The sequence below is a fragment of the Quercus suber genome, unplaced genomic scaffold, assembly GCF_002906115.3.
Source record: "Quercus suber isolate HL8 unplaced genomic scaffold, Cork oak 2.0 scaffold_56, whole genome shotgun sequence".
NCBI classification, from domain to species: domain Eukaryota; kingdom Viridiplantae; phylum Streptophyta; class Magnoliopsida; order Fagales; family Fagaceae; genus Quercus; species Quercus suber.
Window position 1 is genome coordinate 1,238,325 of NW_027069521.1, and position 16,345 is coordinate 1,254,669.

The 16,345-nt window shown below is 34.1% G+C and overlaps 1 protein-coding gene across 2 annotated transcripts; it reads right to left on the bottom strand.

Moving 5' to 3' along the window:
• Nucleotides 1-1,811: 1,811 nt before the first annotated feature.
• LOC111988967 (uncharacterized) lies at nucleotides 1,812-9,816 on the bottom strand. Of its 2 annotated transcripts, XR_010628561.1 has the most exons (10): nucleotides 9,597-9,816; nucleotides 6,983-7,227; nucleotides 6,733-6,821; nucleotides 6,514-6,649; nucleotides 5,391-5,465; nucleotides 3,734-3,855; nucleotides 3,571-3,646; nucleotides 3,365-3,424; nucleotides 2,365-2,657; nucleotides 1,812-2,261 (listed from the first exon to the last, which is right to left on the bottom strand). XR_010628561.1 is itself a non-coding variant. In XM_024020772.2 (9 exons), the coding sequence occupies exons 2-9, from the start codon at nucleotides 7,118-7,120 to the stop codon at nucleotides 2,529-2,531; spliced, it is 825 nt and encodes a 274-aa protein (XP_023876540.2). In that variant the 5' UTR covers nucleotides 7,121-7,227; nucleotides 9,597-9,816; the 3' UTR covers nucleotides 2,247-2,528. The 2 variants fall into 2 exon arrangements, 1 of the variants encoding a protein (XP_023876540.2); XM_024020772.2 differs by having other exon boundaries at nucleotides 2,247-2,657.
• Between the last annotated feature and the right edge of the window lie 6,529 nt (nucleotides 9,817-16,345).

The window sequence follows — 16,345 nt, forward strand, 5'->3', positions numbered from 1 at the left end:
TGGCCATTTAAAGTCGCTGCCCAAATAATCCTGTCCTCCTCAGAAGCAACACAGGCGTGGGGCATAGCTCGAATTTCTTTGACAACATCATTTGGCAAAATGAAGAAGATTTTCCTCCAGTCCCAACCCAACTCCAACACTATATCCTTAATTTTGAATTCTTCTTCCCCTTTAGAGAAGGGACCATGGATTATCAATCTCAAAGGCCCTTTAGAAGTTCAAATTCAAGCCAAAATTTGACGTTGCTATCACGACTAGCACTCCACCAAGTACCTTTGTCAAAGATACCCATACCCTTTTTCATTGCTTTCCATGTCCGAGAGGTAGGCAAGGCTTTCTCATTATTGGATGACATTCTCCTCCGCGTTAAATATTTTTTCTTTAATACATGAGACCAAAGAGCATCTTTTTTTGTATGGAATCTCTAATTAAGTTTAGCAAGGTATCCTATATTTCTCCCTTTGGTTGTTTGAAGCCCAAGACCTCCCTCATCTTTAGGCCAAGTCACCTTGTTCCATCCCACCTAGTGGATTTTTGTCTTGGATTCACTAGTGCCCCCACAGAAAGTTTCTGCTCAGTCTATCTAAACTATCTAAAATTCTAGGGGGGAGATAGTTGATTTGCATAACATAAGAAGGAATGGCGCTCTTGGATGCTTGAATAAGAATTCTAAGACCAGCAAAGGAAAGTAAATTTGCCTTCCACCCAGCAAGTTTTTGTTACTCTATCAATGATAAAATTAAGGTCTTGATTAAAGGATCCAGTGTGTCTTAGTGGAAAACCCAGATATGTGCCTAAATTAGCAGCGGATCAAAATACCAAAATATCACAAAATCTCATTCTTTGATCTCTTTCTACATTTGGAGAGAAGTAGATTTTGGACTTGACAAGGTTCACTTAATGCCTAGATTTCATACAAAATTCATCTATAGCATCTCTTACACTTCTACAATTAGTGATATCTGCCCTTACAAAAAGGAGGAGATCATTCGCGAAGAAGAGATGGGAGATAGTAGGCCCACTATTTGAAGCTTTGATTGGCTTCCACTCCCCATTAGTGCATTCTCATCAATAATTCTGCCCAACACTTCCATACAGAGAATGAATAAGGGGATAACAGGTCTCCTTGCCAAATACCCCTTAAAGGAGGGAAATGTTCCAACACTGCACCATTAAAGAGGATAGACATTGAAGTGGAAGAAACATAACTCATTATCATCCGAATTAAATCTGAAGGTAAATTTGCACCATAAAGCACTTCCCTGATAAATGACCACTCCAATCTATCATAGGCTTTCTCAAGATCTATTTTGATAATCATATGGCCAATCTTCCCGCTTCTCCTGCTAGTCGAGTGAATAATTTCTTGGGCTATTTGATTTTCTTTTTCATTTAGTAAGAAGAAAGGACAGTAACTTTTTTATTTTTAGAAGAAAATAAAGACATGGCAACTGACCCAAGTTTGGCAGGAAAATACAATCATATAAGGTGCAACCTTCGTCTATGCTGTACTATCCAATAACTTCCTACTAGATGTATATTTCCACCATTGGATTACTTTATCTTCTTATATCTTCTATATTTACAAAACACCAAGATGATTAATCGATTAATAACCATTTCATCTATAAAATTTTAATTTTTAATTTTTTTTAACTTTAAAATTATATGCAAGTAATGAGTTTATTAATCAAATAATAAATAACTTCCGATCAACACAAAACTTAGCACACACATTAAGAACAGAGCACATGTAATCCAATATTGAGATTTTCGAATTATTAATATGATAAAAATTACACTATAAGTCGAGATCAATAAGTATCTCATCACTGTAAGTCAACTTTATAAACCCACATAATATTATTTGAGGTACAATTGAGGTACAAAACTCTTGCTAAAAGATGATAAAGAACCCCTTAAATTGGTCTACATTAGTCGTGTACAATTGCAATATCGGCTGCTTGATTATTTATGAAGGGCCCCTTAATTTGGTCAAACTATATCTAAGCCCAGTTTCTTTCAAACTTTGATTAAATTTTAAAAGATGATATGCAGATGCTCTAAGTACAAAGAAATTCTGAACTATAAAGCATCAAACCTTTGCAGACCAACTGAAAAGACTCCCCAGTCCCAGGTCCATACCAAAGATCCATACCTTAGTAAGTTACATTCCAAACACAAACAGAGCTCTCTAACTCACAAAGATTCTTTCATGCTACTTCATCCGCAGAAAATTATCTGAGTTGGTAATTAAAAACCTGTAGATGACAGTTTTTGTCATATTTCATTTCTGAATAGATCAGTACTTAATATAATAGCACAACAAGGGTTTATGAAGAGGTAGGTATCTTTTCTGAGTACCTATATTCACATTGATCATAAACCATGACTGCCTATTAACTGCTACGCCATTTACACGTGGGAGAATGGAAAGTACAGAGGAGAAAATGCTGAAGCCGATGATGATAACGGTTTAAGCCTTCCAATCACGTTTGCAGTCAAAATGTCAGTAATTGATGTATCCTTCACTGCGTCTTGGCTATTGTCTTCTTTAATCCCTTGACTATCTTTGCGAACCACATCAAGTTCATGACAGTTAGCACCAATGGCACCACAGATACTAAAAATAACCCAAAGGACCGCAACTGCTGAACCTGTTTGGTGAGAGAACAATAACATGAATACATAATGATTCTGCATATTGGCCAAGTTCCATTCAGTTAAGCAAATGGATACCAAAAAATGGAAATATCTGGATATCAATTTAGTTTGTATGTAACAGATCCATGCAAACATTCTTTATCTACCAGTAACTGTCACTAAATATTGTGTCTATCGGTGATGGAGTACCATGCTATTAACCCATTTTATGATATGTAATTTTCCGCATGAACATGTTTGGTTGATGGTATTATGAAAGTCTTCAAAAGTCAGGACCTAAAATCAAACCTAAAGACTAATTCCTTCCATCCATCATCTTGATGAAAAATGAATCATTAATTATGATGCACAAAGTGGAGACTGTGACCCAATCATTTCTGACATGATTAAAAACAAGATGCAACAAAATTTGGCAAATTAAGCTTCTCATATGTTAGTGCGTTGGTGCGTTGGTGTGAAGGTAAGTTTGTTCCACCAAAAGCAACAGGTCGAGGCTTCAAGTCCAGGAATCAGCCTTTCCATTAAATAGGGGGTAAGACTACCCACCATGACCTCTCCCAGAACCTGCAAAAGTGGGAGCTTTGTGCATTGGGTGCAACCTTTTTTATATGTTAGTTTTAGATAAAACATAAGGTGTGCTTGCCAAATTTATAACAGATACAATATTCACCAGGTGAACATATACAGGTATTGTTATTACCTGATCATAGTGCAAGTAGAAATGGTAAAAAAGATACATGAACAGGATTATTCTGGCAACCTGAAAAAAATGCGAAATGTTAAATGACCATGAACAAGGATAGGAAGTAATGCCAAGCTCAGGGGAGATTTGTAAGTGTCTTTTGTTGGCAAAATTATAAAACCAAGGAACAAAAGCTATATGAAAAAAATAAAATTTCGACATACCAGCCAAGCAAAGAATATAACAACCCCATTTATGACATATGCTCTAGACCTCTTCTTTCCAGTTGCATCAAGATACCTTCACAAACCAAACTGATATGCATCAAAATCGGAAAAGAAATCAATACCTTTATAAAAGTCGGTCACTTAATAAATAAAAGATTACCATCTCAAATTGATCCCAGGGGTGGTCGTCTCAGAGATAAGAACCATGTAGGTGTATAGCTGCCCCTCCCCAGTTAACATTGCATATGCTACTGCTGCTATTGAAAGAAGATGATGAATCACCTGAAATATTAATATTATAACTATGTGCTCGAAAAGATCCACGTTAAGACTTAAAAGTAGTTCAAACTAGATTAATTCTTCTCCTCCTCACCCATAACACAATTTGTTTTCACAACTTATTAATGAATTTCACATGGGTCCACCATTGATGCTACTTTATTGTCTACCATTGACAAATGACAACTTGCCACTTTAGTAGTTATGGAAAAAATTGTAAAAACAGTTGCATTGTAAAAAAATAACACCAAAATATAAAACATTTCACCTATATATATATATGTCTTTATGTAAGGATTTAGTGTTGGCAAGTTCAATGTGACAAATAATGTGTCAAAACGGGTTGTAAGTACATGTTATAAAGCTAGGTAAAAGTATATCAAAGAATTGCTTGAAGAGAGGAAGGTTCAGAACAGCAAAATCAGAATTCGCATAAGAGATCATTAAAGTCAAACAAAAAACTCACGAGACGCTTGCACAACCCTCACTAGAGCAAGATTATGAAAATTTGATTCCAAATTCTACTTAAAGTCTGAAATACCCTAACCTTTTGCTGACCAATATATATTCCTAGAGGTACTTATCAAATATATATTCCTTGAGGCATGATTTTCAACCTAAGAACACAGAAGTACAAAAAAACATCTAGAGTGTTTTTCTGTTTGCACCTAAACAGAAAAACCAATCCTCGTGTTTATTAAACTTTCAGCTTAAATATATTTTCCTCTCGATTGTCCTTGAAAGTTGAAACCAAAGAGTTTGTTCCTTGACAATGAGTCCACTGTTGTTGCCTTCTGAAGAGTTCTTTGGGAGTACCAAAGTACTGGGTGGTTGCAGATGAGTTTTATCATAGAGGAAGTTCTATAAAAGGATTCAAGAGTTTTGGGGCCACAATGCTTGGAGGCAAACGAATAGTTTACTAAGGTTGCATGGAGAGTCTATGCTATGAAAGTTTTGTGTGTTCAAACTGTACTAACTTGTAACCAATTCTTCTATGGTGAATTTCCTATGCGGTATATACAAATATATACCCACTATAATCAAGATGTTAATCAATATATAGCACCTGATACATGTCTTTGTTAATGTTGCCTCCACTTACTTTTTTATTATATTAATATTTTGAAAATCCTACCAATAAATTCTTATTGTTTTTAAAAGGTACGCCAAATTCAACGTTAATTAGATGTTATTGATTTTACCCAATCGGCCAATCCATAAACTCATTTTTTGTGTATACTTTCAAAATATAAAAAACATGGAATTAAACATTTTATAGATAAAATAGTTATTAATCTTTGATTATCTTGATATTTAACAAGCATAGAAAGAAAAAGGAAATAATGAAATTCAATGGTAAATTTGTTATAAAAAATCTTTAAAAAAAAATAAAAATTAACCTCATCTAATAGAAAGTTATTACGTGCTATAACATTGACAAAAATTACAAGTGTAACTTTTGTTTGTATGTATATGAGTTATATTACACACATAGATACACAGCTTGATTGTATTTATTCAAAATTGAATATACTTACATACTCAAATCCACCTAGAGCAGGATAAAACCATAAGATCATCCCAAGGTCAGCCAGGAAGTAACCAACCGAAACCTGTTAAAATTATATCAAAAATATGAAACATAATTTTTACCAGATAAAACACAGCAGGAGGTGAAACAGGCATACAAGGTTGAAACAAACCAAACTTTTGACATAAGGTAGAAAACAATATTTCATCAAGACCGCTTTAATGCAAAAGAAGGTAAGATAGCATGTATTAGTAAGATGAGTTAATTTCCCCTTGCATGTGTTTCATAAGTTTATAGAGAGGAAAAGGAAGTTAGAAGAATCTATAACACAAGGTCCTTTGAATTGACTTACTCAATACCCATCAAGGCCTCTATTGCAGGTTCAAGTTTCTTCAAAATTGAGGTATAAAGCTACTTACCAACTACCTCTCAGCCCCTACAGTAGCTGGACCCTTGTGCACCAGATATGACCTTTTTATAAAATAGATTTGCAATTCCTTTCTTTTATTTTTCTTTTCTCCACACCTCTACTCATATCATTGACTATAGTTTTTCCATAAGAACTAAGAAAGAAAAAGAAAATAGTGGCATGTTCGATTTGTCAATAGGCAGTATAAGGATCTCATAATAAAACTCTATCCATGCCCAATATAAGAAAGAATGACTTGGTTTCCTGTAGATACTATAGCTCCTCACACCTTTGTAGCTCTCAAAAGAAAATCAGGCATTTGTTGACTAACAAAAGTAATATTAGATACATCTAAGGTAATTGCACCTAAACGCCAACATGGACTAAGATATCGTATATATTGGCACCCACAAAAGTTTCCCTTATTTTATTTCTTCTCAATGTAAAACGGCTGGCCAGAATTCAAGCTGGCTCACATTTATGCTATGAAATACTAATACAATACGATGTGTACTCTGTATTTCATTGATGGGTAAAAACTAATTACACGCCTTACAGGATTGAACTCATGATCTCACCCTCAACCCTTGTTTGTGGGACAAGGAGATGCCATTGGGTCCAAAGACTCTAATAAGAAACACACAAACATAATAATCATAACAGCGCCAACATCAACAGCAATAATGACAATAGCAAATCAAATAATTTTAGGCATACTCACCCCCAAGGCAAATGTGGACAGTTGAGAACGTCGAAGTGTAATAAGGCCAGCAAATTGGTCAGAATAGAGATCTGACCAGAACACAAAGTATAATGATATAGTTGTGATAAAAATGGCATGAAGAGTTGATATGGCCCTGCATAAACAGTTAACATATATAAAAAATTTGCAACAAAAAAGGGGAAAAATGATCAGACTAAATGGGGAAATATTCAACACCTGTTATTCCACTCAACACGCTGCATTTTTGAAAGGCTGGCATAGCTCTTGAAGTAAATAGCACTGATCGTCTGGGTAAGATCATAGACCTGAAAAGGAGGAAACGCTTAAAAGAGGAAAACAGGGAAGAAAAAAGAGAAGATACAGAATTAGGGAAAAAAGTTGACAAGGTATGTATAGAACATATGAGAAGCAACCATTTTAAATGGACTGATGTGCCACAATTAATTGTAGCAATGATGAGAAATACCACTTTGGAAGCAAAAATTCCACCAATGATGGAAGTGCAAGGTATAAATGAATCTGCAAGTACATAATCCTTTAGCAGCTGCTCAGCATGGTTTTGGTACGATGTGATTCCCATAGTTGCCTGTTCAGAAACCAGCATTACAGGATACTCTTTAGCAAATACGTAGACGCTCTTTCTATTGCGTAATGCTCTTCTTCTCTTTGTTCTCTGCTTTTGCCTCTTTAGTGGATAAATAATGTGGAAGACTAACAAAAGGTAATTTAGCTATTAGAAAATAATTAGGTAAATTATCTAATAAAAATATAAGATAAATTAGATTAATGACAAGAAAACACATATGCTTACACATATACACCGATATAACCCCGTAGATAAAAAAGACTTACATATGTTATGATTGAAGAAAAAAACCCAAACAAAAGATAAATATCCAATTTTGGTCTAGTACCATTATCATAGCCATCATCACATGGGGAGATAGGCACACATACCCCAGGGCAGGGAGGGATTTAAAAGGAACAGAAATGCTAAAGCAGATACATCACAGACGTACATCATATGTGTATTAAGCAACAAAAGTAACAATCTAGCATCTGCTTTGGTGCTTCTCAAAGACTTGACTTATCCTTAAAAGTACAAAAATATCAAACACTATTATCGCAATCGAAAAAAAAAAAAAAACCTGATTAGTACTACACCAATCATGGCAGGGAAATACATGGAAAACCACCTGTTTAAATCTTAAACATTAATTTAAAATTAATAAATTAAAATAAAAGCCTGTGTTTACTTTTCTATACAACATAAACCTGCCTACTAAGGAACTTTCTTCAAAAAGGTATGGAAAAGTTGAACAATGCACCCATTGTGACATAGAGTTCACCAAAAAAAGAAAAGAAAAGAAAAGAATATTAGATCAGTTTGTTTCGAGCGACACATTAAGTTTTGTTGTAAAGTTTCAAAGAAAGCTAGCATGATCCCTAGTTTCAAAAGTTTCTAATAAATTCAACTAAACTTACTACCTAGTTTCAAAACTTTGGTGATTGAAATCTATAAATAACTCAAATTGCAAGCTAATGAACTATGGAGAAGCAAGTGATCATCCCAGTGGCACAAGCAACAACACATTACAGAGAAAACTATGATTTTTTAACTTTCTTAAAATCTAAATTGACCATAACCAGCTCTTGTCAGAAAGCAATTATCACAAACCAAGACCAAAACTTTAACTCCAACAATCACAAAACAACGTTAAATATATCCCAAGAAAGACAGTAAAATTAGTTTGTTTATGTTTATTTTCGAAGCACAACAAGGTTGTGAGCCACTAACATCCAATAAGACTTTCTCAAAAATAAATAAATAAAACAGAACAAACACAACTCATTTCTCAAAGCACCCAAAAAAAAAAAAAAAAGATTAAAGCATAAAAACATATGGGAATCAAAAGCGGGGTTAAAAGGATCATACATTAAAACACAAAAGCAAAAAAAAAAAAAAAAAAAAAAAAAAAAGGAGTTTTACATATTGGTAACAGGATATTGATTTATTGCCAATCTTTGTAGAGTACTTGTTGAGGATGGTCTCTATTAATTGATGACCTTAATTCGGACTCGTTTGGTAAGAGATTTCTAATAACGTTGTTAAAGTTTTGTAAAAATATGTGTAAGTGAAAAAGTATGAAAATACGTGTTGTGTTGTTTAAACAGTTTAAACACTATTACCTAACGCGTGGGTGAAAAAACATGTAAAAATACGTGTTAAGTGTTGTAGTGTTTAAACAACTGTTTTGATTTTAATTCTTTCTCCTTTATGTCCAAAAGTTGTGATGCTAAAGCAAAATTAAGGCAGAAGGAAAGCTATGAGGTTTCCCAATTAATAAAGCAAATCTATCGCTTCTTTTTATATTATAGACATAAAAGAAGCTTTTACTACCAGTCCTCCTTTGGAATTGTTTCTTCTCGCTGCACAAGTTAGCTTCTTGCTAATGTGCGGTGCACCAGAGAGTTTCTTGCTCGTGGGTTCATCTCCAACAGTGCTTGCATGCACTTACCGAGTCTAAAGGGACTTTCTTTCTCTTTTTTTAACAGCACACTTTACCATACACCCAACAGGTTTTATTTTAAAATACAATAATTAAAATAATATAAATCACGCAATAAAATAACATATTCAATGCAATAAACACCAGACCAGCCACAACCAGCACAAACCACCACTGCCACAGCCACAGCCACAACAACCACCGCTACAGCCAAGAGAACCACCACACAGCCATAGCCACTGCAAGCACCACCCACAACCGCAACCCCAACCACCACAATCCCTACAAATTGCAACCCACTACATCCAAAACAAAATGACCACCCAAAACCACCTCACCGCCACTCACAACCTCTGCAAAATCGAAACCCCCACCACCCAAAACCACCATCCCCGGCACCCACAACACCTGCAAATCTAAACCCCCACCAAGATGATATATAGCAATAGCAATGAACAAGTTAATGATTCTAGAGCTACTTGTTCCATCTTTTCATTGTATATATAATGAACAAAGAATTCCCAGTTGACAGATTAATTGAAATAAGAAACAGGGCAGTTACGGAGTTACCTTTGGTCCTTTAGTAAAAGTGGGTCGCCACGTAATGATGAATCCAAGAACGAATTGAGTCTTTTTGGACTTGGAGTTAGCGATGGTGTGAAGAAGGAGTTTGGAGAGGAGAGGAATTTGGTCAGAGGAGAGGAATTGGGTCTTTCAATTTGCAAATGGTATAACCGTATAAGCCGCGGGATTTTAGCATCGAAGCACAAAACAAGCCTATTACCCGGTTTTCTAATTGCAAAAAATTTTACAATAGTGAATTGGTGATACAGCACACTCCTACTTCTACCTTTAGACTTTACCATTCACGGATTGTAAAACTACTGCTCCGATGTTTCGATGTAAAATATTTGTAATGGTAAAATTTTACATAAAAAATATTTTCAAGAAAATATTTTTATTTTATAATATTTGGCGGTGTATATGAAAATGGAAAAAAAATGGTAAAAATTTTAAATTATAGTAAAGACAATTTTTGGTAAAATTTTATACACAACTCGCCACATGATGAGTTGTGATTGGTAAGGATATGTCAATGAGTCATGTGGGAACACATCCTTACCAATCACAACTCGCTATGTGACAAGTTATGACACAAAATTGTATCAAAAGTTGTGTTCTTAGCATAACTCAAAAAAAAAATTGTCTTTGCAGATTTTATTTCATTTTTTTTAATTTTTAAATTCTGGCATCCTTGCATATACATTCATTAATGTTTAAGCTTAAAAAAAATTAATTAAAAAAAAAAACACTTTGATGTCAAAATAGTTTGGGTTCCAAGGTCCTAGTCTAACACTATACAGTAAAAGCACAACAAATCATTATTTTCTTATGAGCATTTTAATATTTTTTGCTTGTTTCAATGAGCTACAAGTTTTAATGGGTCTCGTATTGCTCCAGAGGATTTTAAATTTTCAATCAGCTCCGGAAACATATTCTTGTTTTCCTCATTCAAAAACACAATTGCTGTACCCTCATCTCCCAATCTGGATGCCCTCCCAATCTGATGGATGTACTCTTTAATGGAATTGGGCACGTCAAACAGTATTAGAGCATCAGCAGTGGGCCTGCCATATGCCAAATGTAAGGTACATTTGGCATTCAGGCCCAAAACACGCTCAGCAACTGGAAAGTCATATGGGAAAGGCTAAAATTTTTTTGGCATATAGCTACAGTACCATCTTAAATGTAAGATGATATCGTAGCAGAATGGGATTAAAAAAATTTAATACTCTCTCCTCATTTTTAACCCGGGAATTTCTCTCTCCTCTCTCATTATTTCTCTTCTTTTCTCTCTCTTCCTTCTCTCTTTCTCATTTGCTCTCTGCTCTCTTCAGACCCAAGACCCCGTTCTCTCTCCGATGACCCTCTCTCTCTGATAAGTTAGATGCTTGCATGTTTAAAATCTAAAAGGCTATCTAATTAAGTACTTCCGAAAAGCTAAGATCAAGGTCGGCGTGGGTTTTGACAACGGTGGAGATCATGGGGTTTGACGACGGTGGGTCGGTGGGCTAGGTTTGGATCGACGTGAGGACTCTGATGGCTCTAATGGGTTTGAATCGAAGCTCCTATGGTTCCCATAGTGATTTCAACGAGGCATCGATGCTCTGATCCCTTTACCGATTCACTCATCTCATAAACCCAACACTCTAGATACCCATTTAACTTTTCACTCCATCACTCTCTCTTCAAACCGACATTCACAAGGGATGTTATCACACCCAAAAGATCAACACCCCGACCCAAAACTCCAATGGTCTTGAATCTTTGTTGTTATCAATCATATGATGCTCCCAGGACCCAACCATTATATGGCAAAGGATGATGGAAGCATTCCTACAAGCTCATTCACTCCTTTCCAATTAAAATACCAGTAACTAGAACAATCACCCATTGTTAAATGAAAGCTCCAAATCAGCGGTCAATATTTCAACCTAAATCCTTCACCTTACATATATTTACCAAGAAGTGAACCTAAAACCACAGTTGAGAGAAGTTTATGCCATTAAGAACAAATCAATTATATCCTACTCTTGTGGCCAATCATATACATCATATAGCAAAACCCAAGATCTCAGAATTGTTACAAAATCCACTAGCTTAATATCTTATGGCAAACCCAAAATCAAGCAATCATCTAGTTTAACAACCATACCCAGAACAACGCAAAACCAATTATATAACACACATCTAGTTGCTAACAAAATGTACAAACTCAAAGAATAAATGGAAGCAAATGTTTCTATTATAAATGCTTCAAAAAAAAAAAACCCATTTGCCTAAATCAGTTGTACTCTAACCCCACTGATCACCAATCCATTTTTAGATTGAAAAATTCAAACAGGCACACACATAGTATTAACTAGAAATCAAAAACCAAAAACCCAATAACAAGAAGCGAGCACAAAAGCCAAAATGAAACAAAACCATACAACACACTCAGATATATATAATAATAATAATAATAATACAAAAAATCGAACCTAATCTAAAAAGGCAGAAAAGTACGTAGTTTTGTCCATGATGGGCGGCGCTGATGGAAGCTAGAGCTGACTGGTGGTTTCTTGGACCTTAGAGCCAGAGATTGGCAAGAGAGGGGACCAAAGGTGGCTAGGATTTTTGGAGAGAAATCTAAGAGGGTGGCTGGATTTTTTTGGAGAGATATATGAGAGGGAGAGTTTTAGCGGGAAAGTGCAAGAGTGATAAGTATCGGGGTGTGAAGGAATGAGCAAATGTAAAATGTTTTCCCAAAATCTTAAGTGTAAAATATTTTACATAAATTTGTTTAGATTGTTTTGGTTGACTGAAAATATTTTACTTTTAACCAACTATTTTACTGCAAAACAAATACTGTAAAATTGGAAAATATTTTTCTAAAAATATTTTACATTGAAACAAACAAAGCCTAAATATTATTATTTTATTCTGACTCTCTCTCCTATTTGTCTTGTCCTCACTTCCTTTTCATTATTTTAATTATTTTTTATGAAGAAGAAGAGAGAGATAGATGGTGAAAATAATATTTTAATGAATAGATGAGATAATTATGAAATGAGATGTTGAGTGTGTTATAAAATGGTATGGTATAATAGATAAAGTAGTTTTTGAGATTATAAAATAAGATTTTTTGTAGATACCGAATGCTAATGCTCTCAGTGCTATAAGAAGCTACCATTTACGACAAGTTACTATAGCTAGAAGCTAAAAGTTTTTACATTTAGTGCAAGTTTGGCACAAATTATTTTTGCTCGCTTATTTTATTATTCATTTTATTTTTGCTACTATTCATGGGCCCCACTACACTTTTTGATACTATTCATGAGTCCCGCTGTACTATTTCATCTAACTTTTACTTTTATCTACAGTATTTTCAGTAAAAAGTTTTCAATTTCAGCAAAATAAGCGGATCTCAAACAAACCCTTAGCAACTTTGATGTAGTGGAGTTTTTAGAGTTTTTTATGCTAAAATAGCATTTTAGAAATTTTAGGAGCTTTGCTATGAATGCTAAGGTGACTTTTTATTCAGCAAACTATATAATAATAATAATAATTGTCAAGAGTTTTATAACTCAACTAGTTGACATCTCTTTCTTTTATAAAATAAAAATTTAAATTTAAAAAAAAATAGTTGACATCTCCTGATATTTCAGTCCAATTTGGTCCATTTAAGTCTAATTTAGTTTACTTGGTCCATTTTGATCCATTTGGGTCCATTAGGTCAATTTTGGCCCATTTGATCCCAATTAGGTTCATTTAGTCTACTTCGGTCCACTTTGATGATGTTTTAGGAGGAGAGATTTGTATAGAAAAATGAACTACTTTTTTTTTTTTTTTAAAGAACCAAAAATTAGCCATATATCCAACTTTTTTTTTTTAGAATGTCATAACCTATGACGTTCGCTCCTGATGATAACTCTTTATCATCAGACCAAGACACCATTTGGATTTTAATGTAGGCGGAAATTGAACCACAGATCTCTTATTCAACCATCAAATATTTTACTGGTTAAGCTAACTGGAACCCACAAAAAAAAAAAAAAAAAAGTCACTTTAGATGTTGGTAGGTTTTTAATAAAATTACATTTTTCTTTTATTATTAATGTCCTTTTTTTTCTTCTTCTAAAAAAAAAGTCTTTTTTTTTTTTCTAATACAAGATGGATTTACTTATATTTGCTTCTTATTTAAGTCATTCAAGACACATAAAGGATAAACTGTTGTAAGGAGTACTAGAAACAAAATCTAATGACACATTTACAAAATATATCGCCTTATATAATAATTGAATGTAAAATGAATAATGTTGTCTTTAAAAAAAAATTATTACACTTTCAAGTAATAAATTTAGATAGTGTAATTCAGAAAATATAATAAATTGTATTAACTATACTTTGTTAGAAAATAATCACATTATTTAAAGTAAAGTTTGGAACTAGCACTTAAGGCTTATCGCCTTCTCAAAAAAAAAAAGCACTTAAGGCTTATCTACTAATTTCATTTTTCACCTAACAAAACAAGTAATCATCAAATTTGTTGACGCATCATGCACTTGTAAGTTATTATTCTTCTACCTTTGAATTTACAAATGTTTAAATAGTTAAATGCGGGATAATTCATTATTATTTTTGAAATCTTTTCTGAAGACAGCAACAGGCTTCTACAAACAATCAAAGAAACTAGCAATCGACATCGGGTATACTCTCAACCTTTGGACGACATAAATGCATGGCATGCGCACACACATGCATGCACACAATATGAGAGAGAGAGATGATTGTAGAAGAGAAATGTGATTCGACTCACTGAAGAATCATTACATAATTAATACAAAAAATTAAATGACATTAAAATTTTTAGGTTCTAAAGATTTAGGATTAAATGTTTAGAATTTCAACTTGTATGTGTTGGCAAATTGAGAACAAAAACATGTCTAGGATAAGTGTTAGACATTGCTCAAAGTTGCACAAGTCAAAACTCAAGAATGTACAAACTGCAAGAAAAATGATTATTTTTCTGTGAAGCTTGGCCAATCGAATTGTGAAGCTCGATCGATCAAAAATCGCAAAAAAAGAATTTCTGCAGAATTTTAAACAGGCCCAAGCTCGCAAAAACGTTTAGGATTTCAGTCTAACACTCCTATGTATAAAAGGAAAACCCTAATTACGTTTTGAAGGCGTTTGGAAGACTTGTGAGTTACTTCTATGAGATCTAAGAGGATCTGTACCTTCTAACTCTACAAGCATCTACTGGAACAAGATCTACAATCAAGTGCTGGTGGAATCTAGTTGCTGCAAAGATCAACAAGCCGTGATCTGAAACCTTTGAGTGGGATCTCAAAGTCACAAGCATGGATGCTTGTGTGGTGCAAATCATAGAGAGAAAGAGTCTGTAGATTTAGAACTTGCACGTGGTCGTGTTAGTAAGTTACTACTAGAGGTAGCAATAGATTTAAGGTCAAATCTTATTGTAAAAACTTCGATTCTCTATAGTGGATTTGTTTTATCTTGAAAATAATTAGGTCAAATCATCCCCAAGTTTTTACCTTAAAACTGTTGGTTTCATTGGTTTTCCTAGGTCATCATATAATTATGTTCTTTATTTTTCACTGCTATGCATGATATGATTTGTTCTTGTTTAACCTAGATCTCATAATTAACCTAAGTAATCACGTAGCTAATATATTATGATAAAAAATCTGGTTTAAGGGGTCCAAACAAACAAACAAGTGGTATCAAAGCGAGTTAGCTCTTGTTGGGTAGTTTACCTTGAGTTGATCTTTGACCTCTACTATCATGGAACACGGTCACTCTCTTGTAATCCCTCCCCATTTTGATAGGAATAACTATGCTTACTGGACGATTATGATAAAAGCTTTTTTGAAAACCCTAAATGAAATAGCATGGCTCTCTATTGAGAATGGTTAGGAGAGACCAACCACTCTTGTCAGTGAATGGAACACTGCACAAAAAGAAGCAGCAAGCTTTAATAGCAAGGCTATGAATGCTATATTCAATGCTATTTCTATGGATGAAATTAAAAGAATCTCTAATGCAGAACTTGCTCATACTACCTGGAATATTTTGCAAACTATGCATGAAGGCACTAAGGCAGTAAAGATTAATAAACTACAGTAGTTGACCTCTAGGTTTGAAAGCATCAAGATGTCTAATGATGAGACTTTTAATGAGTTATATACCAAACTGAATGACATAGTGAACCCTGCTTTTAATTTAGGTGAAGTATATGATCAACCTAAAGTGGTTAGGAAGACTCTTAGATCCTTAAGTGAAGATTTTAGACCCAAAGTCACTACTATAACAGGGAGTAAGGATGTGGACACCATCCCTATTGATCAACTTGTAGGATTTCTTCAATCCTATGAATCTGACCTACCCAAAATCAACAAATCTAAATCAATGGCCTTAAAATCTGTTGATGATGTAGATGACAATGGATTTGATGATGAAATCTCTTCTACAGAGATAACTTATCTTGCTAAGAACTTTAGAAATTTTTTGAGGAATAATAACAGAAGGGCAAGAAATTGAAAAAATGCTGACACTAAAAATGTGAAGAAGAATGAAACAGCCAAAAATAACAATTCTGAAAAATCAAAAGATAAGGTTGTTCAATCCTCTAACAATTCTTTAGGTCAACAATGTTTTGGTTGTTAGGGTTACGGTCGCCTTAGGTCAAAATGTCCTACTTACTTGAGATCTAAGGGAAAAACTATAGTTGTTACCCTTAGTGATGATGAAGT